The 21,494-nt window shown below is 51.3% G+C and overlaps 2 protein-coding genes and 1 long non-coding RNA gene across 5 annotated transcripts; 2 read left to right on the forward strand and 1 right to left on the reverse strand.

Moving 5' to 3' along the window:
- Positions 1-1,917: 1,917 nt before the first annotated feature.
- On the forward strand, positions 1,918-6,996 carry EOLA1 (endothelium and lymphocyte associated ASCH domain 1). 3 transcript variants are annotated; one of them, XM_070257389.1, is made up of 5 exons: positions 1,919-2,056; positions 2,536-2,588; positions 4,742-4,888; positions 5,005-5,287; positions 6,127-6,996. In XM_070257389.1, the coding sequence occupies exons 4-5, from the start codon at positions 5,035-5,037 to the stop codon at positions 6,348-6,350; spliced, it is 477 nt and encodes a 158-aa protein (XP_070113490.1). In that variant the 5' UTR covers positions 1,919-2,056; positions 2,536-2,588; positions 4,742-4,888; positions 5,005-5,034; the 3' UTR covers positions 6,351-6,996. The 3 variants fall into 3 exon arrangements, 2 of the variants coding, with proteins under 2 accessions (XP_070113491.1, XP_070113490.1); XM_070257390.1 differs by lacking the exon at positions 2,536-2,588 and having other exon boundaries at positions 1,918-2,056; XR_011434748.1 differs by lacking the exons at positions 1,919-2,056; positions 2,536-2,588; positions 5,005-5,287; positions 6,127-6,996 and adding an exon at positions 4,080-4,444.
- A 30-nt stretch (positions 6,997-7,026) lies between these two features.
- Positions 7,027-9,276, reverse strand: LOC138921846 (heat shock transcription factor, X-linked member 3-like). The gene is made up of 2 exons (XM_070257388.1): positions 8,648-9,276; positions 7,027-8,240 (listed from the first exon to the last, which is right to left on the reverse strand). The coding sequence occupies exons 1-2, from the start codon at positions 9,140-9,142 to the stop codon at positions 7,653-7,655; spliced, it is 1,083 nt and encodes a 360-aa protein (XP_070113489.1). The 5' UTR covers positions 9,143-9,276; the 3' UTR covers positions 7,027-7,652.
- Positions 9,277-11,865: 2,589 nt separating this feature from the next.
- Positions 11,866-19,941, forward strand: LOC138921848 (uncharacterized). Its single transcript, XR_011434749.1, has 2 exons — positions 11,866-15,057; positions 15,214-19,941. It is a non-coding gene; the product is annotated as an uncharacterized lncRNA (long non-coding RNA).
- Positions 19,942-21,494: the final 1,553 nt, after the last annotated feature.

Raw genomic sequence — 21,494 nt, forward strand, 5'->3', positions numbered from 1 at the left:
TGCCCTCTGCTCCTCACCTCACCTCAGGGCCAGCATTCGTGCTTCCTGGAGCTTCGGCAAGGAGCAAGCAGCTGCAGCTCACTGGAAGGTAAGGCAGTGCTCTGTTGATCTACACTGACTGAGCAACTCCTGTGCACTGGGGCCGCAGCTTGCAGAAACGAGTCAAGAGCCAGTCCTGGCATTTAAGGACCTCAGCGCTCCTGAGGGGACCCTGGACTCTTGGAGAGCAGGTACAACCCTGGGAGACAGGAGCCCAGGGAAGGGAGGGAGGAAGGGAGGGCCAGAGTGCCGCCAGAACCCAGGGACAGGAGTGCCTGCCACCAGGCGTCGGGCAGAGAAAGGCTAGGACTCTCTTGTCTTGGCAGGCATTAGAGCCCACGGGTACCACGTACCAAAGCAGGGAGTCCTGACAGACTGCGTGCACTCAGGGGTCAGGGGCTCCCCAGCACAATGACCCACATGTTGGGCCACAACGGGGGAGAGAGCTGCCCCCCCCCCGGAAGGCCCTCCCAGGGCCCCGAGGTTTTTGGGCTTCAACAGGAGAGGGCCCAGCAGGGTTTTCAGGAGGGCATTGATGAGGTCAGATGTGCTGCTGAGAAACGGGACTGGTGGCCTGTGCAGCTCCCACTGGACTAGAAAGAGCCGGCGCCCAGGCCGATGGGGAGGCTCAGGGAACAACCAGCACGGGCCCCAGACTATGGGGCCGGAACTCAGGAAGTGGCCATGGGGCAGGAAGAGGGGCCTTCATTCTGATCGGGCCTTTGAGAGGCAAAGCCCCAGGACTGGGTCATCCAGGCAAAGCCCAGGAAGGGCGCAGGGATGTCGAGGAGCACAGCGCGTGGCAGTGAGTGCCTTGAGCTACTAACTGAGAGTCAAGACAGGATGCAGCTTTGACAGAGAAGCGGGCTTTTGGGAGACATGTCAGGTGTGAGGGACAGCAGAAAAGAGGGGGGACTTTCCTTCTCACCTGCAAACAAAGCCCATATCACGACTGTCCCTCAGGACGCCCAGGCACGCCCGCGGTGGCCTGGAAGAAGGAGACCCTGACTCTCCGGGCACAGGACTCAGCCTAGAGGTGCCGCCCTCTCCCGGCCTCCGCGTCCCCCAGGGTACCTTCGGAGGGTCAGTTAGGTCGCCAAGGACGCTGCGACTGCACCTTGACTTCTGCCTCTGAGGTCACCGCGCACCAGGCGCCTATCCCCTCCTCCTCCTCCCTTTCCCCCAGCTCCTCCCCCACCTTTCCCCCAGCTCCGCCTCGTCTCCTGAAGCCCCGCCCTCAGCCCCGCCTTCTCTTTCAATAGCGGCTCCTCCCTCGGCTCTTTCCCTCAGGTCTGGCTTCCATAAGGCTCCGCCGGCCCCTCCCAGCCCCGGCCCTGCCCCTCAGCCTCCCCGCAGCCCCGCCCCCTGGCTCACGTTGTCCCCTGCCTCACTCTCCCCCTAGCCCCTCTTGCCCGTTCCTGACCTGCTCCCAGCCGCTGGTCTCCAGGCCCCGACTGGGCCTGCTGAGCCCTCGTCCCTTGGGGCCTGGGGAGTCCATCGACGTCTCCTAGAGGCGGGGGACCGCGTGCACTCGTGCTCGTGACGTCAGCATGTGTCTTCGTAATGAGCTGGCTGCGTGCCTGCGTGCCTTCGTACAGGCGTGCTGAGTTCCGGCGTGCTGCGTGCTTACGTACGTGATCCGTGCCCCCGTATTCCCGCAAGAAAGGGGCGTCGGCGCCTAGGCGAGCCCGGCCTGCGTACAGAGAGCCAGCGCCTGTCGCCTGTCGGTCGCGCCCTAGTCTCCGTTTCCCCCAGCGGTGGCGGCGGCGCAGCCAGGACTTGGGCAGGCGCTTTGTCTTCGCTCCGCGGCCCGCGTCGTCTCCTCTCCTGGGTGTGGGAGGCGGCCCCGACGGGACACGGGGAGGCCGAGGACCATGCCGCCCGATGGTCGGAGCCGGGTCGGCGCAGCGCGCCCGCCACTCGCTCGGCCGGTGGATCCGGGAGACCCGCGCCGCCGGAAAGGCTCCAGGACTCAGCCCTCCGCGGGATGGTACCACTACCCTAGGAGCGCGTGAAGGTAGCCAACACCGCACTTTCCTGTCCCTTCCCCACCACCGTCACACACCCGCCCTCCTCCTAAGTGTGTGGACCAGCGACCTGCGTCTGCGCCTAGAAAGGCGAGTGTGCCGGTCCCCAGGCACCGGTAGGTCCGCCCTCGTACCTGCCTTCCTGCCTCCCGTGACCCTTCAGCTGTGCCCCCACCCAGGCCACGGGCTCCGCTGTGCCCTCAGAACACGATCCGCTTCCGTGACGTGATGTGCTGTGCTGCTGGCTGCTGGGGCGTTATGTGGTCCCACAGCCCGCCGGGGCCAGAGAGACCCACTGCCGTGATGAGCAGAGCCAAAGCGTGCGTGAGGGGTTTCCCTCCAGTTGGACCCTCCCGGGTCCTGCTGGCCTCCAGTCCCTGCTGAGTTGAAGACCGTTCTGGTACTTTAGCCCACATTGCTGTCTCGTACCTGATGACCTTGTCTCGTTATCCCTCTTGTCCTTGTGCAGGCGAAGGAGCCGAGACCAGAGGAACAGGCTTTCCTCTTCAGGCCACCAAGCAGGTACTCTCCGCATCAGGAGGCAGGAGGGCACTCGGCCCCCTTCGTACCTTTACGGTTACCTCAGTTCTCTCTAGGGATCCCAGCCACACAGTTCAGGTCTCCTGGTTGTGATTTTGTGCTTCTGATGAGAAAAGGACCAAGACAGCGAGTGGCAGAAACTAGGCAAACCTGCAGTCCAGTCGTCTACCCCAGGAGGAGAGTAGAAGTGGCCAGGCCACAGGGGGACATCCAGCCTCTCTCATAAATAATCCAAAGCCATTGAACAGGGCAACCGTTTGTCACCCATCACGTTGGCAAAGGTTAAGTGGAAGGAGGATGCTCAGGGCCGACGAGCGTGTGAGGAGATGGCCCTTGCTTGTGGTTGATACGCAAGTGAGCCTCTCTGGAAAGCCTTCTGCTGGTGCAGATTGGCATCACAGATGTGCATGCCGTTTGACCCAGGCCTCCTCCTAATGATATCTTCAGTCAACACCTGTTTGTGGGGACGTCCTTTATGGTGACAGAAAGTGCAGAGCAGTCTGTGACTCACCATCAGGAAGATAGTCAGTGAATTGTGGGAGAGCCAACTATGGGATCGCATACAGGCGGTGACGAATAGGACAGAAGAAGATGTGCAGACGTGAAAGAACGTGCTTGATGTGCTGTTAATGGAGAAATCAGCCTCCACCCTTGGAGACGTCCAGGCAAGAGCACACAGCTCTGTTAGTTTGCCAGGGCGGTCATGTCAGAGTACCGCAGACTGAGTGGCTTCAACAGCAGAAAGTTGTCGTCTCATAGTTCTGGAGGTTGGAAGTCCAAGATCAAGGTGTCGGCCAACTTTGCCTCTGCTGAGGACTGTGAGACAGAATCTGCTGTTCCGTCCTTGTCCCCGACTTCTGGTGGTTTGCTGGCAATCTTTGGCATCCCCAGGCTTGTAACTTTCTACCTTCCTCTTCACATGGTGTTCTTCTGTGTGTGTCTCTCTAAATTTCCCCTTTTTATGAGGACACCAGTCGGATTGGATGAGGGTGCACCCTAAGGAGCTCATTTTAACTTGATTACCTCTGTAAAGACCTTTTCTGTGTATATAAGGTCAGATTCTGAGGAACTAGGGACTGAGACTTCAAGACGTGAAACCGGAGGGGCCACAATACAACCAATAACAATCTAGAATGGCCCTGTGGTAGGAAGGAACTTGGAGCCTTCCTGGGGTAGAAGGAAAGCCTTCATGGCTGCAGGATGTTGAATAAAGCAGGGAGGAGAGTGGACAGCTGGAGCAGGGTGCAGATCACATGGGACCTTGTAGGCCGTGGTGAGAAGTGTGGCTCTGTTCTGCTTGGGGAAAGAAGCCTCTGGCAGGTACTGGGCTACGTGCCCTTGGAGCCTCGACCCCCGTCCTCACACTCACGTGGAGACTGAGGTTCCCCGAGGTGCCATGACCCAGCTGAGGTTGGGGCCTGGGGCCCAGGTCCTCCCAGTGCACATCTCTGTCCTCCAGGGACAGAGAAAAGAGGCAAGGACAGGGAGTGCATGCAGTTAGGTCCCCTGTAATGTTGAGTTCTCTCTTCATCCTTCAGTGCCTCCGTCTCAGCTGTAGAGTGGGGTGACAGTAGCACTGCCCCACCTGGTTATTTGAAGGTTGAATTCTGTGATCTGTGGATCGCGCCCATCCCAGGGCCTGGCATGGAGACAGTGCCTGCACATTGCTGCCGATCGTTCTTGCTCTCATGATTCATTTCTCTCAGCTTGGGACTCCTGCTGACAGTGGAGAGCAGTGGTTCCAGAAGGGGTTGGAGGAGGATAACAGCCAAAGGGTTCAGGAGGAGACACCTGATGGGGCCGTCTGAGATCGAGGGCATCCCCAGGGCCCAGCTGAGGTTGGATACCAAGGATTTCTGGTAGCAGCCCTGCAGTAGGGGCCGGGAGATTTGGGACCTGCGGTGCCTTGGCTGTGGCAGTGCCAGGAAGCAGAGAGGGTTGGGGTGGGCGGGGGTGGCAGGAGAAGAAGCATAGCCCAGGACTGTCCCTGTCTGTGCTGGGAGAGGGCTAGAGCCAGCCCACTGTGCTGTGAAGCCAAGGGGCCCTCCCTCCCTCCCTCCTCTGTGCTGCCCTGGGGCTCAGTGACCTCTGTTGTACAACTGACCACGTGCTGTCCTGGCTGTGCCTTTCTCTAGCTGTGCCCAACCTGCTCCGAGAGCTCCCCAAAGACTCCATGTGACCGGCGAGTCATCCCAGTGGCCAGCCTCTTCCGTCAGGCCTGTCAACTGACTGTCTGGTGATTGAAAGGAGGAACCAGCACTCTCCGCTACTCCACCGTCCAGGTCAGTGGGGTTTCAGGGCACCTTGGGGACGCTGGGGAGAGGTCAGGCCCACGGGCCATGAGCTTGGAGTGCCGGTGCGTGAGGTTTATTGACATTGCAGTTCTGCGTTTCCACAGTCCATGTGAGGCCCAAGGAGCTCTGGGGAGATGAAGTTCAGCTGCCTCTCTTTCCGGCAGCCCTGGGCTGGTTTTGTCTTAAATGGGGTCAAGACTGTGGAGACGCGTTGGCGTCCCCTGCTGAGCAGCCACCGGGACTGTACCATCGCCATCCACATTGCTCACAGGGACTGTGAAGACACGGCCTGGAGGGAGCTGCTGGTGGAGAGGCTGGGGAGGACCCCCGCTCAGGTTCGGGCCTTGCTCCAGGAAGGGGAAAAGTACGGCCGTGGAGTGATAGCTGGCAAGTGCTGCTGTGCCGACCACCGCTCAGACACCTCCCAGGGCTGCCCCCGGGACCTTGCTCAGGAGTTTGGTGGCTTGTTTTCTTTTGAACTGCTGTGTGTGTGTGGGCAGTGTGGTTTCTTTCAGCAACAGACCTTCAGAGGGGCAACAAAGGGCCCTGACCCTGGGGTTGGTTGGCTGAGGTTCCCCGACCCAGGGTGAACCCTTTCTCCATCCTGGGCCTCCGTTCCCGTTTGTGATGCAATAGGCAGGGTGAGCTCTGAGTCTGCATGTGGGGTTTGCCTGTGTGTGTATGTGCTTGCGTGTGCGTGTGTGTGGCAGAGATCCTGAGAGGCAGCACAGCACACAGAGCGGGTTGGACCGGCCTCTAGCCTCAGACTGCTCCCTGGCTTCATGCGCCTGTCCCACCCCCAGTGCCTGCTGCATACTGGGCAAGTCCCCTAACACCTCAATGGTTGAGGTCCCACATCAGTTCCGGTTACCTCGTGAAGTGCTTGGGGACCCGCTGGCTTGTAATTTCCCTGCAGCGGCCGGGGCCATTGTGATCTGTACCTGCTGCCCTCAGCAGTCTGATTGGGATCTGCCTGTTATTTTGGTGGGGTTGTTGAGGACAAGCCCCTCTCCTCATTGTCTCTCCCTCGGCCTCTCCCAGAATCCCGTGGACAGAGTTTGGCACATGAGAAGTGCTCACTCAGAGTGACCCACTTCACTCCGTGTCCATTGGGCGATATCATCTTAGTCTCTGGTGGTTGTAACTTTGAATACCCATGTTATCTGACAGGCAGGCCCTGGTTTGTGGAAGGAAAAACATCTCTGTGCTCCTCCCTTTGTGCACAGGGCTCGTTGACATTGGGGAAACTTTGCAGTGTCCAGAAAACTTAGCTCCCGATGAGGTGGTGGAACTGGAAAATCAAGCCGTGCTGACCAGCCTGAAGCAGAAGTTCCTGACGGTGCTTCCAAACCCCAGGTGGCTGCTGGAGCCCATCTCCAGGCAAGGCGGAAAGGATGTCTTCCAGGTAGACATCGCAGACGACCTGATCCCCTTGGGGGAGGAGGCCTGACGAGCGTGGGCTCCTCAGAGGAAGGTCACCGAGAGACCAGCAAAATCATGACCCAGCAGCTCATCGTCACACGGTGGACGTGGAAATCGGGTTCGGTGTGGATTGGCACCGCAGTGGAGCGTTCCCCACTATGTGCTGTTCACGTAAACAGATTCTCCACTCACTTAGATGCAGGGACGGGGAGCGGGACTTTCCTTGCAAGATGCCTCTCTGGGCTCAGTGACAGTCTCAAGGACTTTGACCTTCAGGAAAAAGGGAAAGCTGCCAGGGAGTTCTTGGCGCTGCCACTCATTTTGGTCCAGCTGATTTCTGGATTGACCAAAGAAATATGTTTTAAGAGGAATCGTCAGTGTTCTCCCCTGTCTTTGTTCTAGTCAAACTCATAGAGTGTTTGCACAGCATCCAGGGGACATTGTGTGGAGGCTGGGAGGGGGCGCTGAGTGATTGCTGGAGAGTGACCAGCCCTGGATGGCCTCATTCCTGATGAAGAGGACATCAGACTTGGAAACAGAGCACCTGTCCTTGCAAAAGACTTTCTCTGCTGTAAAAGTGTCCCTTGGCTCATGGGGCATGCGTGTTAGACATGTCACACAGCTACTTCATGTGTGAAGAAAGGAGCTTAAATACAGCTCTTTCGGGAATGTGATAAGTAGTGTTGTTTATTTTGTAGGAAGTCTTTTTTCTTTCTTTGTTTTTGGTAATTTGTTAGAAAAGTTTCTAATGGTTGTTACCTGTGAGCATGATGGGCTTTCCCCCAGGCATTGACTAGAATGACCTGTCTCTTCTGAGCCAGACTGCAGTGGTCGGACATCCCTGGGCAAATGGGCTGGCCCTACTTTGGAAGGCCCCTGCCTCTTAGGCCAGGGACATTGAGCTGCTGATCAGAAACTTCCTGGCATCATAGATGGGACCCATGAGGAAAGACCCTCCTGTTTCAAGATACGTGAATAGTGTAAGGTGATAGCCCCAAGGTCAAGAGTCAGGCTGTTCTGTGTCCTGACCACCAGGCCAGGCTCAGGGAACAAGGTCTTCCTGGGCTTGCCTCGATACTCCCTAGCCAAGTCCTTGGCTGAATGTGTGAAAATGCTTGTTCTTCAAATGAAAGAGGACAACGGGGACCAAAGCCTGTTTCGGGCCGGGATTTCCAGCCTCCTCAAGCTTATCTGATGAGGTGTGTGTAGTATCGCAAGTTAGAAAGAACACCGAGTCACAATTCTCATTAGATTGTTTATTTACTCCCTCAGAGTTTTGCATCATGGCTGTAAAATGGTGGTTTTTATCTGTCACTAGTGACCTGTGAGCTTAGGAACGTGGATTGTCCTTAAAGTGCTCACATAGTGCACACTTATAATCTGAGGAGCTTTCCTGCTCCTCATCCTCGTCAGGGGCCTCAGGTGGAGCCATCACTGAAAGGGAAGCCAGCAGGATGGAATAACAGGTATTGTACAAGAACATCACCGAATCATGATCTGGGTAATCTGGGGGGCTGGTGGGTGGTTCCTCTGCACCGTCTCCTCCGCCAGTAGCCATGGACTCAAACAGAACATTCCTGGACGTGCCCTCCCCACTTGGGCTGCCTGGCTCACTTGGTTCACGATTTTCTGTGGCATGTCCTTCTACACTGCTCACAGAGTGGACATCAGAGCACATGAATGACCAGGTGTCAGTGGGTCCCTGAGCTTTTGGGGCTTCCTTTTGGGCCTTTCTGTCAGTTTCTATGGTGGGTTCATTTTGACAGGTTCGTGGGGAGCGCCTCGTAGCTGCTACCTGCTTCTTTCTCTTTGGAGTTGTTGTGCTGGTCCCTGGCTGAGCGGTAGTTCTCACGTTGCCTCTTTGGATGTTCTCGATGAGCAGAGGTTTGTCTCTCCTAAAGTTGGAGTTACGGTAGATCTGAAACAAAATCAATCCTGTTAGTCATCCTGGGAGCAAATATTCACCCCCCCCCCCAATCATAATGGTCTTGTTTTCCTAGGGAGAAAAGATCTTTTTAACTTGCTGGCAAGTTTCATTTTGCCCTAGAGCCTGAGCTCGCTCAACATACGTAATGCATAGGTTAAGGTGCATCTATCTCCTTGACATTAACTGAGCTCTCAGAGTCTTTCGTCACACCTGCAGATTACCTCTCGGGGTGGTTGTTTCATAGGAACAACTATACCTTCTCATCTTTCCATAAATAAAGTCTCACGTGAAAAAAGTTATCCTCAGAAATTAAACCCTTTCAGTGCATCATTCATCTTGGTCTACTAGGAAGATGTTCGCCGGACGGAGAACATGGGAAAGAGGATGCTCTACCTTACCATCATTCTCTTGTTCCCTGGAGAGTGAACCGAAGGGTCGTTTGGACGTATTTTGCTGAAGCCGTAGAGATTCAGTTGGCGGATAAAATTCTTCAAGCTGTCTGTTTCAAAAATTCTCCCTGGGCCTCTCCGATGAAGAATCTCCCTCTGGAAAAGATCCTCTTCAATGATCACGGTGTCTCCCTCATCATTCCAGCGCACAGATGTGAAGGCGTCGTCCTCAGCTACCATCCAAAGCTTTCTTGGGAAGGAGAGCCCGAGAAGGTGGTGGTTTTCTTCCACGTGGACGGCACCTTGGTTTGGGTCCTGTGGTCGCAGGTTGTCTTGGGGGCCTGGATCTTGGCTCATGGCTTGGTCACTGTGGGTCTCCAAAATCTCCCTGGAATCCAGATTTGGATCCAGGGATGAATTAGTTGGGACCCCTGTTGCTGGCTCTCCGTCACCCGATGGGGCCTGCTTGACTTCATCTATCTGGTCGGTACTCTGACTAGCCATGGAGCTAGTCTAGGTCAGGAGCACTTTCTATCTGAGATCATATCCCTGAACTCTCAGGTCAGAAATGCCTTCGGTCAGGGTGGGGATGCCCAGTAAATACTGTCCACAAAATTCTAGAGTCTCGGTAGTGGGGCAACCGGCTGCTTAAGTCATCATTCTCTTTCGTTGTCACATGATGTCACAAGGGTCACTTGCAACTGGTCTGGAGAGGGAGCCCTGGCCAAGTGTGGGGGAGGGGAGGGGTGCAGGGTCCCAGCTTCTCTCTTTTCTAAAAGGAGAGAAACGTTTGGTTCAAGTTCCCAGAAAAGGCTCCTATCAGCTGCCAGGCACATTGTTTCATGTGGCCCGGCCCTGGATGGGTTGAGAAAGCACAATCCTGTCTCCACTCCCACCTCTAAAGACAGGTTGGGGGACCTGTTGCTGACCTCTCTGATGTGCTTAAGGGCCAGGCCCTGGTTAGTCCTAGCTTGGCTCCCACCAAGACTAGGCAGGTCATATGGGCCACTGGGGGACTGTGCCTCCCAGGAGACGGTGGTCCCTAGCAGGCTGATTTGCCTAGTCTAGGTTGATAGCCCCCTCCTTCTTCGTGCTGCTCCTGCTTCCTGCTTTGGTCTCCTCTAGCTGCTCCTGCTGTTTGGTTGGTCCTGCTCAGATGGGCCCAAACAAGGAGTCCTGTTTTCTTGCCTCTGGGTCAAGTTGTCCCCAGAGTAGTGCTGTGCTGGAGCACAGTGGGAGTGCTTCTGATGATCCTCAACCTCAGTGTCACCCAAAACACCTCAAACACACTATTACCCACAGCGTAGGCACGGAGGTGGATGGCCGCATCCTCCACTGTGCTTGGGAGGGAGTCTCCTCTTGTACTCTGCTTGCCCTCAACTCATCCCTCTCCAGGTTGTCTTTAGTTTCCATTTCTTCACCATAGAAACTCTTCTGGTTGTCCTGGACGAGCTCACTTTGGGAACACCTGCATGTGCCCTTTTCAAATCACCTTCCACAGCTGCTTGCATACAACCTCCCTTGAGGCTTCCTCTAAAGCCCTATTTCTTTTCTGCTTTAGAGTGGTTTGGCTTCTGCTCTCCCAGATTTCTGGCCTCTCACTTCCAAATTGGATCTACTTTGGTACTTCCCCTTTTAATTCCTTGATTTGGGGGGTTTAGCACCTGTTCTGTTCTGTTGAGACAAAGCATTTCACTGACCCACTCCCCTGAGCCAGCCCTGCTCTCCTTGCCCCAAGCCGACCCCCACCCTCGACCCCAGTATCCCTCCCCTGCCATTACCTGGATGGTAGGTCCATTGAATAATTTTGTTTTCCGTTGGGTTAGATACTTTTCAAAGGGCCTACCTTACACAGACTCACTCCCAAAGAAAATTCCTACTTGTTTAGTTAGATGTAAGAAGACAACATGAAGATATCCATCATTGTGTATGTGAAAATAGATGAGAGTGTGGCTGTGGAATCGCACAAAACCCAAATGAAAGTTGTCCTCACCACAGAGGAGAGGATACGACAGTGAATCTGGTGATAAGTGTTCTCTAGCTGTTGCGGACAACTTCGTTCTCGGGAGATAGAGTGGTACCATGGGAAGGCCCTGTCTGCAAGGATCTCAGGTCCTTTGTCCAGGCTGCCACTGAGAAAGGTCATTTGCCCTCTCTGAGGATCAATCCTTTGTTTCTAAAAGGGGAGTGCAAACAGGGCTTGAAAGAGAATCTCCCAAGATACCTTTCACTCTGGGGACTGTAATCCTTAACAGAGCCCCGAGGTCTACATTTGGGCTTGGTCTGTGGTCTTTGTGCTTCAAAACAGGTTTCCAAAGAATTCATTGAAGAAGTCAGTTTATCCTGTAGGGACATGCCCTCAGACGCTAAGAATTTAAATGGAAACCATTGGTGGCTTCTCAGAAGGGGCCTTCTTCTGATTTGGATGAACTTTGGATGAACAGCCATCTCCCTTCAGTTGCACAGCAGAGTATTTTGCCTCAGTGAGTTCTGTAAAGACTGAGAATGAAATTTCCTTGTGGCCTGTGCTAGCTCATGAACTCGGCTGATGACTTACACAAAGGGATTGAGCCGTTTGGTGGGAGAAGAGAAAATGACTCAGGAAACTGCAGTCTGGCATTCTGCAGAGAACCAGTATTTACTTGATGTCATTTAGGCACTCTTGAAGTCCTAAGCCTTCTGTAGGACCATTAGCTCATGGCCTTTGTTTCAGGATTTGCCGAATTTCTGCTGTGGATAAGAACTAGGACACGAGGCTCATCTTGTCTTCTAAAGATGAAATCCTCACGGTGCTGACTTCAGTCTAGTTGATGAAAGGCATTATGAAAATGGCTTCCCTCGACTAAGGCTTCTCCGTCCCAGAATTTCAACCCTGTGCCCTGTGGCCGCCAGTCCCACAGTCTTTATTAGGTACCTAGGTTTGAGAGAAATGATTGGTTGGCTCTTCAGTGCTCCAGAGGCCCGAGAGATGACGTGTACGTGTCCCTGCCTTATGGACCAAAGCCCCAGGGTCAGGTGACTCTAGCAGATCACAGCTGATTGGACTCTGAGGACAGCCACCCCAGAGGGAAAGTGATTTCAGTCTGGACTTGCTGTGGGAAATGCACAGCCTGCAGCCATGGAGAAAGTGCCTAGCTGTGGGCTATGGGGCCCAAGGCCTGGGGCTGCCAAGGGGCAGGCCTGGCTGTGTGCTCTTTTTGCCTCCCCCTCCTTCCAGCCCCCCTTACCCTGTAAGTCCTGGTGGGAGCTGCCTCCTTACTCTTCTCCCTCCCTCCCAGGCACCAGCCGTGCCCCTGCAGTTGGTCTACCTCACATCTGAGTGGTCTCTCAGCTATGACTCAGACAGAGGCCCTGGTGACATCGAGGCCTGCCCTTTCCAGTCTCCTGGCTGCAGGGCTCCTCTTACCCACTCACGCAGCCCTCCAGCCGCTTTCACTCACTGTCTTCTGGGCTCCAGCCCTGGGCCAACCCCACTGGGCCCCTGGCACTATTGTCTGACACGCTGGGAGCTCCTGTCAGGAAATGTCCTCCTGCTACCCCCTCTATGGCAGTGCCCTTCTCTGTCCAGAGGCCACTCAGCCTGTCTGGGTCCTACTCCAAGGCCTCTTCCTCAGTAAGGCCTTACTCCCATCCCAGGTCCCCCTCATGGATCCTTCCCCACAGTTCCCACAGCCTAGCTGCCATGTCCAGTCCCAGTCGGAGTGCTCCTGCCCTGCTGTGATATTGGGTGCATCTGTCTCCCCCTCCAGACTAGGAAGAAGGACCTTGAGCATGGCAGGGACCATTATGTGAAACCAGTGCCCAGTATACATGTTGGAAAGAAGGAAGTTCTGTGTCACCAGGAGCTGGGTTGGGTTTTGTGTCCTTGAACACAGCTCTGCATTGTAACAGCAATGATAGGAGCAGTTGTGGAGGCCTGCTGCATCACACTGGCTGTGCGAGCGCTCTGAGGGTCTGGGCCATTTGCTCTTCAGCTAGTCCATGGACAGGGACCAGGAAAGGCCCAGCCTAGGCATGGCAGGTGGAGTTTCAGGCCCAGCTTCCACCCGGAGGAAGAAGTAGAGCCGGAATGGGGCCAACAGCCTCACCCCCATAGGGGGCCCTTCTGTCTGCCATGAAGCCACCGGCAGACTGCAGGACAAGCAGCAAAGGAGAGTCTTTGTTGTCTGGTGATGTCTCATTCTGTGGTGGTCCAAGGCTAAGGGCACGCCAGGGAACGTGTCCTTAGAGGCTAAAAATGGCATGGGGACCACTGGATTAAATGGGCCTTTCTAAAGGAGCCACGTGCAAGCCTTGTTAGCAGTCTGCCTCCCCTCCTTGCCTTAGACAGGGAGGCCTGGATTCTAGGGATTTCCTCGAGGCTTACTCTCAACATTATCCCGGTTGGAATTGTGGTGTTAAAGTCAGTCTCAATCAGTCTCTCTCTCTGGTGTAAACTCTTTGAGGATTGGAAACAGAACAAGTCACCTGATGATTTTTGCTTTTTGGAGCCCCTGGAAAAAGGAAGACAACTTGGGAAAGAGAGGCCATCTCTAGATAGAGATAGACTTGTAGAGCTTTAAAAAGCAGTGTTCAGGTAGTGTTATACAAATGAGCCAAGGATGGATGACCTGTGTGTATGGGCCCCTAGGTTGTATATTTCTTGACAGCAGTCTGGGTCCTGATGGCTTAAAAACCTGCCAGCCCCCAACCCAAATGTTCACATGTCCGATTGTTTCACACAGTGCTCATACTAGCAGAGTTTTGGTCCTTTAGAACCTGCCAAACCTCAACACACATCTGCTAAGAATAGATAAAATAGAGCCTTGTGGCCCTAAGACCCCAGGCCACTCCCCGAGCAGCTGAGCGACTTTGCTTTGACATGTGGGCTGCCTCTCCGATGCCTCTTTCCCAACAGCTCCCTTGCCTTCCCCCCTTAGCCCGGTCCTGCTGCTGTAACAAAATACCACAGACTGGGTGGCTTAGAAACAACAGAAATTTATTTCTCACCATTCTGGAGGCTGGAAGTCCAAGATCAAGGCGCCAGCATGGTGGGGTGAGGGCCCTCCTCCTGGTCCCTAGCCGCCACCTTCTCGCTGTGTCCTCACATGGTGGAAGGGGCTGGGAATCTCTCTGGGACCTCTTATATAAGGTGACTCCCATCCATGGGGGCTCTACCCTCATGATTTAAGCACCTCCCAAAGGCCCCGCCTTGTAATGCCATCATCTTTGGGGGTTAGGGTTTCAACAGATGCATTTGAGGGGACACAAACATTCAGACCATAGCGCTCCCCTTCTGATAGTGCCCTCCTGACCCATAAACCCCAGGATGATCTCATGCTGTGAGGGACTCCCCTCTAATGCAACCCTGTTGAGGCACCATCCTGTAAATCTGGTGTTGTGTTGCTGCCTCTCCTGGTCATCTCTTCTTCCTGGGTCAGCCTCCAATCCCTCGAAGCCCCTACGGTTGGCTAATGAGCTCTTATGAAATCAAGTGTCTGACCCTTAGAGGCTGATGATTATCCGACCTGAGGTGTGTGTTTTTCAGGCGTCAATTGGGAGGAACTCTAAGGCTGAAAAGGCAGAAAGGGCTTAGGACAGCTTGTCACTTGGACTTGGACCCTCGCTGTCTGGCCTTGCAGTGTCTCGGCTTTCCTGCTGCTGCAGAAAAGCCACTGACTCCTTTTGGACCCCAAACCCACCAACCCTAATTGACCAACTTTAAGATAAAAGCTAAAACTGTCCACGATGGGCTGTTATAGCCTCAACACGAGTTGTGCTGAATGGAAAGCAGGCCAAGCTCGATGAACAGGTCTTGGACTCTGGAACTGTCGCAGATTTGGGATGCCCCTCTGTGGGCTCCAAATCTGTTAAAGTATCTTGAGTGCTGCCCTGCACCGTCTGGGTCTTTTGCAGATGCCCGCGATGAAGGGCTTGATATCGGATGGGAACAAGTGAGATGGAGCCGCTCATGGGCACTGCATTTCTGAGGTGGGTGATTGCACTCCTAACTTGGGATGCCTGTGCAAGTTGTACATGAGAGGAGGGCCAATCATGGGGAATGGGATCCACCATGTACTTCAGCCAGATCCCACTTAGACCCCCTCAGGACGTTCCTCTGCCTTTGAGTAGGCGGGTTAGTCACAGTTTGCAACAAGGACTGACTGCCTGACTTTTCCCCTCACCTTTCTCCTGGTGCACGCACCAGGCAGTGTGAGTGTTAACGAAGCTGTCCCCAGAAAGGCCTTGCCCTCTTCTCTACCCCTCACTGGATAAGCGATCAGGATGAAAAGGGTTATGTAAATCTATTTTGAAAGTTGCTGACATGTCGGGATTTCATCCTGACCACATCCTGAACATGACATGTCTTTCAGGCTCACTTGTATGAGGATGTTTGTCTGTGAAAATGCCTTTGCCCCTCTTGCATACAATCCTTTCAGGTAAAAGGGTCTGGGGGAGAAGAGGGGATTATGGAAGCAATGTAAAGTTTGATCACTGAATGGGACACACTGATTTTGGAATGATGAAGGAAAAACATAACCAGCCACCGGGGGATATGTGGTACAGGGGAGAGCTTTTTGATCTTGGTTTTCCAGAACTGCTCCTGGAAGCTTTACCCTCTTCCTGAAGGAAAACTCACCATGCTGCCTTTGCAAGCTGCTGCAAGTGATGGAATCCAAATGACTGCGGAGCCTGGGAGCACACCTGACAGCACTGACTATGACACACCCTGGGGTGGGCCCAGCTCTGGCACTTTCCGCTCAGAACAGCTGCACCACACGTCATCGACACTGGTCATGGACGCTTTTGTTTGGAACAAAATGCCTTCAACACACTCTCTGGCCCCCAGGGGACTCCCTTGTAGTCCTCTAGCTAGGAGATGGGTCTCTAGTCTCCTGACACTGCTGTGCACTTCCCTCGAATGGGTCTGACTCACTGGCCAAGTGGCAGGAGCATAGAGAGAGAATATGGAAATTAATTTTAAAAACCTGAACTATATTGAATTGGAGTCAGGAAGGCCTGTAGGGGGAGATCTTATGCCCTATGATATGTCCTCCATTTTACCAAAAAGGAAGAGGGGGATGCCTGCATCTTGGACAGGCAGTAAAACTACTTTACCACTGAAGGAAGATTTCTCTACTCATCCAGCAACAGCCCAGCCAATGAGAAGATATGCCACTCTGAACTGTAACTTCCCCCCAAAGGACCTTCCTCCAGAACAGCCCTTCCATACTCCCCCTTTTTCTCTACAAAAGCACCTCCCCTCCTTTCTTTTCCGAATTTGCCTGTGGTTTTCCATAGCATGCACATCCCAAATTGCAATTATTTTGGCCATTCCTGAATAAACTCATTTTGAGATAAAATAACAGGCAAATTGGCTTTTTAAGTTGACAAGAGAAATAACAGAAGGGATTCCTCTCACACTTTTGGTTCCCTCTGGCTTCTTTCAAGTTTTCTTCCGCTTTGATTTTCTGCAGTTTGAATATATGTCTGGCTGCAGATTTTTTGTTTGTTTTGTATCCTACTTGGTGTTCTCTGAGCTTCCTGAATCTGTGGTTTGATGTCGTGAATTTGGGGATGTTCTCAGCCATTATCACCTCAAATATTTCTTCTGTTCCTGTCTCTCTTTCTTCCCCTTCTGGAATTCCACTACTGAATGTTTCACCTTTTGCTCTTGTCCCACATTTCTTTTTCTGTCTTTGTTCTCTTTACATTTCAGTTTTGGAAGTTTCTGTCGATGAATCGTCAAGCTCGCTCATTCTGTCCTCTGCTGGGTCCAGTCTATTGATGAGCCCATCAAAGGCATTCTTCATTTCTGTTACAGTGTCTTTTTTAATATTTTTTATTGAGGTAAAATAAATATAACATAAAATTTACCATCGTAACCAGTTTTAAATGCACAGTTCAGTGGTATTAAGCACATTCTTATTGTTGTGCAATCATCGCCATCATCCATCTCCAGGATTCTTTTCATCTTGCAATACCCAAGAAACTCTATACCCCTTAAACAGTAACTCCACATTCCACCTTTTCCCAAACCCTGGCACCTATCATTCTACTTTCTGTCTCTATGACTTTGACTACTCCAAGTACCTCATATAAGTGGAATCATACAGCATTTGCCTTTTCATGTCTCGCTTATTTTACTTAGCACAGTGTCCTCACGGCTCATCTGTGTTGTAGCATGTTGACCTAAAGCAAACAGCCAGTTATTTTACCAGCAAAATGGGTTCATTCGGGAACAACAAAGAACTGCAATCAGTGACATGTGGTCCGTGGCAAACCACAGGCATCTCCAGAGAAACAAAGGAGGAAAACATTCTCTTATGAAGCTGGGTGGGGCTGTTATGTACAAAGAGTCCATTGGAGGAACTTGGAAGTTCGAAGTCTAGTGAGTTTTCATTGATGAGTTATGGCCGTCTCTCATTGGCTGAACTGTTGCTGGACAAGGAGGAATTTCTTCCTCCCTTCGTTCTGCTGGGGTGGTAAAGTATATCACTTCCTGTGGGAGATGCAAGGTATGTCTCTTCCTGTTGGGCTCTGTAGGGTGCATTGAGAAGCTTGTGCATGAGAGATCTCTCTTCTGGCCTCCTGACTCCATTTAAAATAAGGTTTCTGTATATTAATTGTCAGCAGAATATGTCAGAATTTCCTTCCTTTTTAAGGCTGAATAATATTCCATTGTACGTTTGTACCACATTTTGCTTATTCAGTCACCTGTTGATAGACGCTTGGATTGCTCCCATTCTTTTAGTGTCCTGACTCTCAATTTCAACATTGGGGGGGGTGATTCCCACACATACAACAAGATATTCTCAGACACGAGAAGAGTGTCCAATGTGGACGAAAATAATCCATAACCAATCTATAAATGAAAATTTGGGAGAGTTTATTCTGAGCTAGAATGTGAGGACCATGGCCCAGGAGAGTCCTTCCACAAAGGAGCGGAGCACTCCAAAGAAGTGGGGGTATACAGAGTGGTTATATACCCTCAAAGAGGATGTTTCACATATGATTGAAATGTCCCTCTTACAATAGTCACAAGATTGCCCTGTCGGCACAGCCCTTGATAGACCCAGCAGGCAGAGGGTCTGCTATCTTGGCAGGCGCAGCAGGAAGCAAGTCTGTTGTCTCGAGCTGGGTGGTCACAGGTGAGCGCAGCAATCAGTTCCTAGCCTAAGGAAAGATGCTTAATCTTTAAGGAAATGCCAACGTTGGGAGGGGGAGGGAAGTTGCACCTTTATCTCAAGGGCCTTTGTTCTTGCCATAGGGAATGTCTAAAGCAGATATACACTGCATGCTCAACAGCCACAGTCAGGCCCTTTTGGAAAAACAAGGTCAGGCTGAATTAGGTTTACACCAAATGGCTTCCTCATATACTCCAATATATCCTATTGCTTGCCAATTCTATTTGTCACCAAGAATTCAACTCAATTCTGACACTATCTACCTGGAGACAGCACCAGATTCCGGAGGTAAAGGGTTCAGTCCTACAAGACTGCCCCACCCCCGACTTCAGATGCCGGTTGTAAACCCAGGTTGTTACCCGTGCTTCTCGTTGAACGGCTATAGGTTGGAGGTTCCAATGACCCCCTCCAACTCAGGGTGCCAATTGCGAATGCAGGTTATTATATACTTCTGACCAACTGGCTAAAAATCAGAGGTTCCCACGACACCCTCCTCAGGTTAAATTAATTTGCTAGAGCAGCTCACAGAACTCAGAGAAACGTTACTTACTAGATCACTGGATTATTGTGAAAGGATATAACTCAGGCACAGACAGATGTAGAGCTGCATAGGGCAAGGTACATAGTGATAAGAGATTTTCACATATTGAAGTATATGGGGTAACTGTTCGACTTCAAAACTGATTTGGCTTGAACTAGAAAGCCTGACTTATGGCCTATCAAACATACATTGTACATCTGCTTATCCACTAAAGGAATCTCTCTTGAGACAAAGAATGCATACTTCCCCTCCTAGGCCCTCTTGGTGACAACACCCTATTGGTAATGCCCTATTGGTAACGCCCAAATTAGTTCTTTTCCTGGCATCATGTTGACCTGCTAATTTGCAACTGAATACCTCTTTGAAAATGTATCCTGGGGGTGTTTAATGTATCTTCTTTGTTCTAAAAAGATGGAAGACTGTACTGAAACTCATGCTTCCCTGGAATGCCTTCTAAGGCCTTCCGGGTTATAATCCTCACTCTGGTTCATAATAAACTCACCCCAATTTTGATTTATAGGTTGGTTATGGATTATTTGCGTCGACAATAGGAAGGGGCACAGAGCTTCCATGCCCTCTCCAGGCAGACCACTGTCTCCGAATCTCCGCGTCTTCACCAACCTGGAAGCTCTCCAAACCCTGTCCTCTTGGGTTTTTATGGAGACTTCATTACATTGTCGTGAGTGATTAAATCAGTGGCCATTGGTGACTGATTCAACCTCTAGGCCCTCTCCCCTTCATAGGGGTTGGGAAGGTGGAACTGAGAATTCCAACCCTCTAATCATATGCTTGGTTCTCCTGACAATCAGCCCCCATCCTTGGATGGGGTCCAAAAGTCAGCTCATTAACATAACAAGAGACACCTCTGTCACTCTCAACGCTTAGAAAATCCCAAGGGCTTTGGGAGCTGTGAGTCAGGAACCCTGGACAAGTAACAAATATATATGAGAAATATATGTTGATCATCTGAATGACCAAATACATATTTTTCTCAAAATCACAATGTCATACCCACATTTTAGCTACTATGAATAATGCTGCTATGAACATGGGTGTACAAATATCTTTTTGAGACCCAGCTTTCAATTCTTTGTGGTACATACTCAGAAATGGGATTGCTGGGTCATATGCAAATTGTATGTTTAATTTTTTGAGGAACTGCCATACTGCTTTCCCCAGCAGTGGTGTCATCATACAGTCCCACCAACCATGCACAATGGTTCCAATTTCTCAACATCCTCTTCAACAGGTCTTAATTTCTGGGCTCTTTTTTGGGAGGGGTGGGGGGATAATAGCCATCTGAATGGGTGTGAGATTGTATCTCATTGTGGTTTTGATTTGCATTTCCCTAATGATTAGTGATGTTGGGCATCTTTTCATTTGCTTATTGGCCACGTGTATATGTTCTTTGGAGAAATTTCTATTCAATTCCTTTGCCAATTTTTGAATAAGGTTATTTGGTGTTTTTGCAGAAGTGACCTATATCTATATGTGCTGTCATGGGAATATCCCGCATCCATCTTATTAGGTGGCAAAGGAAAGTGAGAGATCAATATGTACGTCATTACCTATGCACATTAAAAAAAAGCCACATATTTCATAGCACATTTATTTATGAAAAAGCCTAGAATAAGCTTTGAAATAGCATATAGCAGTATGTTATTGGTGGCAAACTCAGAGGAGAGGGATGAACTTGGGAAGATTTTTGTAAATGGAGAAATTGTGATTTAGCTCTATTTTAGAATTTTTTATAGGAACATATGCAATATATGTAATATATAATACATGCAATATATATTAATCTGTATATTACAAAGTATTTTTATAAACCTAACAACAGCAATAGCAGCTATGTCAATTAAAGTTACTGCTAGCATGGGCAACAGACCAACCCTGACATTTGAAAGGCTAGCACAACAAAAGTGTATTTGTTGTGCACATAAATTCTGATGCAGTTTACCAGACACCTTCCATTCTAGGTGACTCAGGGATCCAGGCTGCTTCCATCTTTTGGTTCCACCATCTCAACACGGGGTTACCGTGTTTACTGGTGAATTGAGAGAGAGAGAGAATGGAACTGGTATACCGTCTCTCAAATGCCTGGATGTGACAAACAATGCTTCTGCTCAGGTCTGCCCTGGCAAAGGATTGTCACATGACCCTCCGTAACTACAAGCGGCCTGGCAATGTAGTGTCTCCTGTGTCCAGGAAAGGCAGCTAGACAAGATATGGATAAGCACTGAAGTCTCTCCCATGCCCTGTTACATAGTAGGTGCCCAACACAAAGCAACCATTATAACTTGTTAGGACGACATCCGTGTTCATTGTGTGGAGGAGTTTCTGAGGTCACATTTGCCTTGAAAGCCCCTGAAGTGTTAAGTGCCTACTGTGCAATGGATGTTCTCAAATACAGAACCACATCTCATTTTAAGAGTATCTTGTCAATCTCAGCAGGGAGGGTCGCCTTCTTTGCTCTATGGCACTTTTCTGCACTCCCTTTGCGATACCGTCTATAATCTCAGTAGGCTTCCTTCTGATGCAGGGGTGAAATCTTAACCTGTGAGTCTCGTCTACCCTCCACATGACTGAACTTCCCTGAACAGCGGCATAGGTGCCCCCAGGCTCACTGAAAGACAGGACTTTCCGGGGGGGCAGGTACCAGACAAGACACAGTGGGAGAATGGTTATATTTGCTTTCTAAATTTGACCAACATGTCTACCAGAGAACCATTTCTCACCTCCTAGGAGGATTCCAGGGCTAGCAGGAATTTGGCTTCAGTGGATGATTCCTCCTCATCTATTGCTTGTGATGAGGCGTTAGTTTCTGACCACTTTAATCAGCTCTTTCACCTGTGTATGTGTTCAGTTCCCAGCATCAAATAAGGAGCCCGTTAAAGTCCTACTGCAAGCACCAGGATGGCTTCACAAACCCTCTGTGTAGATTCAGGGTTGTATCTCAGGTCCCAGTAGATTATAGGTGCCATGAGACTCTACTCACAGCCCATTTGACAAACAGCGAGTGTGTCGAAGGCTCCCAGGGAGGGATGACCAGGTGTCTAAACGTCACAGTCCAGAGTAACCTTTCCCATGAAAGTGGCTGTGGCTCTCTGACAGGATCGAGGGTGAGCTATGGGAGGGCCCGTGGTCC

Source organism: Equus caballus, chromosome X, assembly GCF_041296265.1.
Source record: "Equus caballus isolate H_3958 breed thoroughbred chromosome X, TB-T2T, whole genome shotgun sequence".
NCBI lineage: Eukaryota > Metazoa > Chordata > Mammalia > Perissodactyla > Equidae > Equus > Equus caballus.

Excerpts from the sequence above, each read along its gene's own strand:
- EOLA1 (XM_070257390.1), top strand. The coding sequence starts at position 5,035 with ATGAAGTTCAGCTGCCTCTCTTTCCGGCAGCCCTGGGCTGGTTTTGTC. Across the intron at positions 5,288-6,126 it reads CGGCCGTGGAGTGATAGCTG|GGCTCGTTGACATTGGGGAA; the intron begins GCAAGTGCTGCT and ends CTTTGTGCACAG.
- LOC138921846 (XM_070257388.1), bottom strand. The coding sequence starts at position 9,142 with ATGGCTAGTCAGAGTACCGACCAGATAGATGAAGTCAAGCAGGCCCCA. Across the intron at positions 8,241-8,647 it reads CAGGGAACAAGAGAATGATG|ATCTACCGTAACTCCAACTT; the intron begins GTAAGGTAGAGC and ends ATTTTGTTTCAG.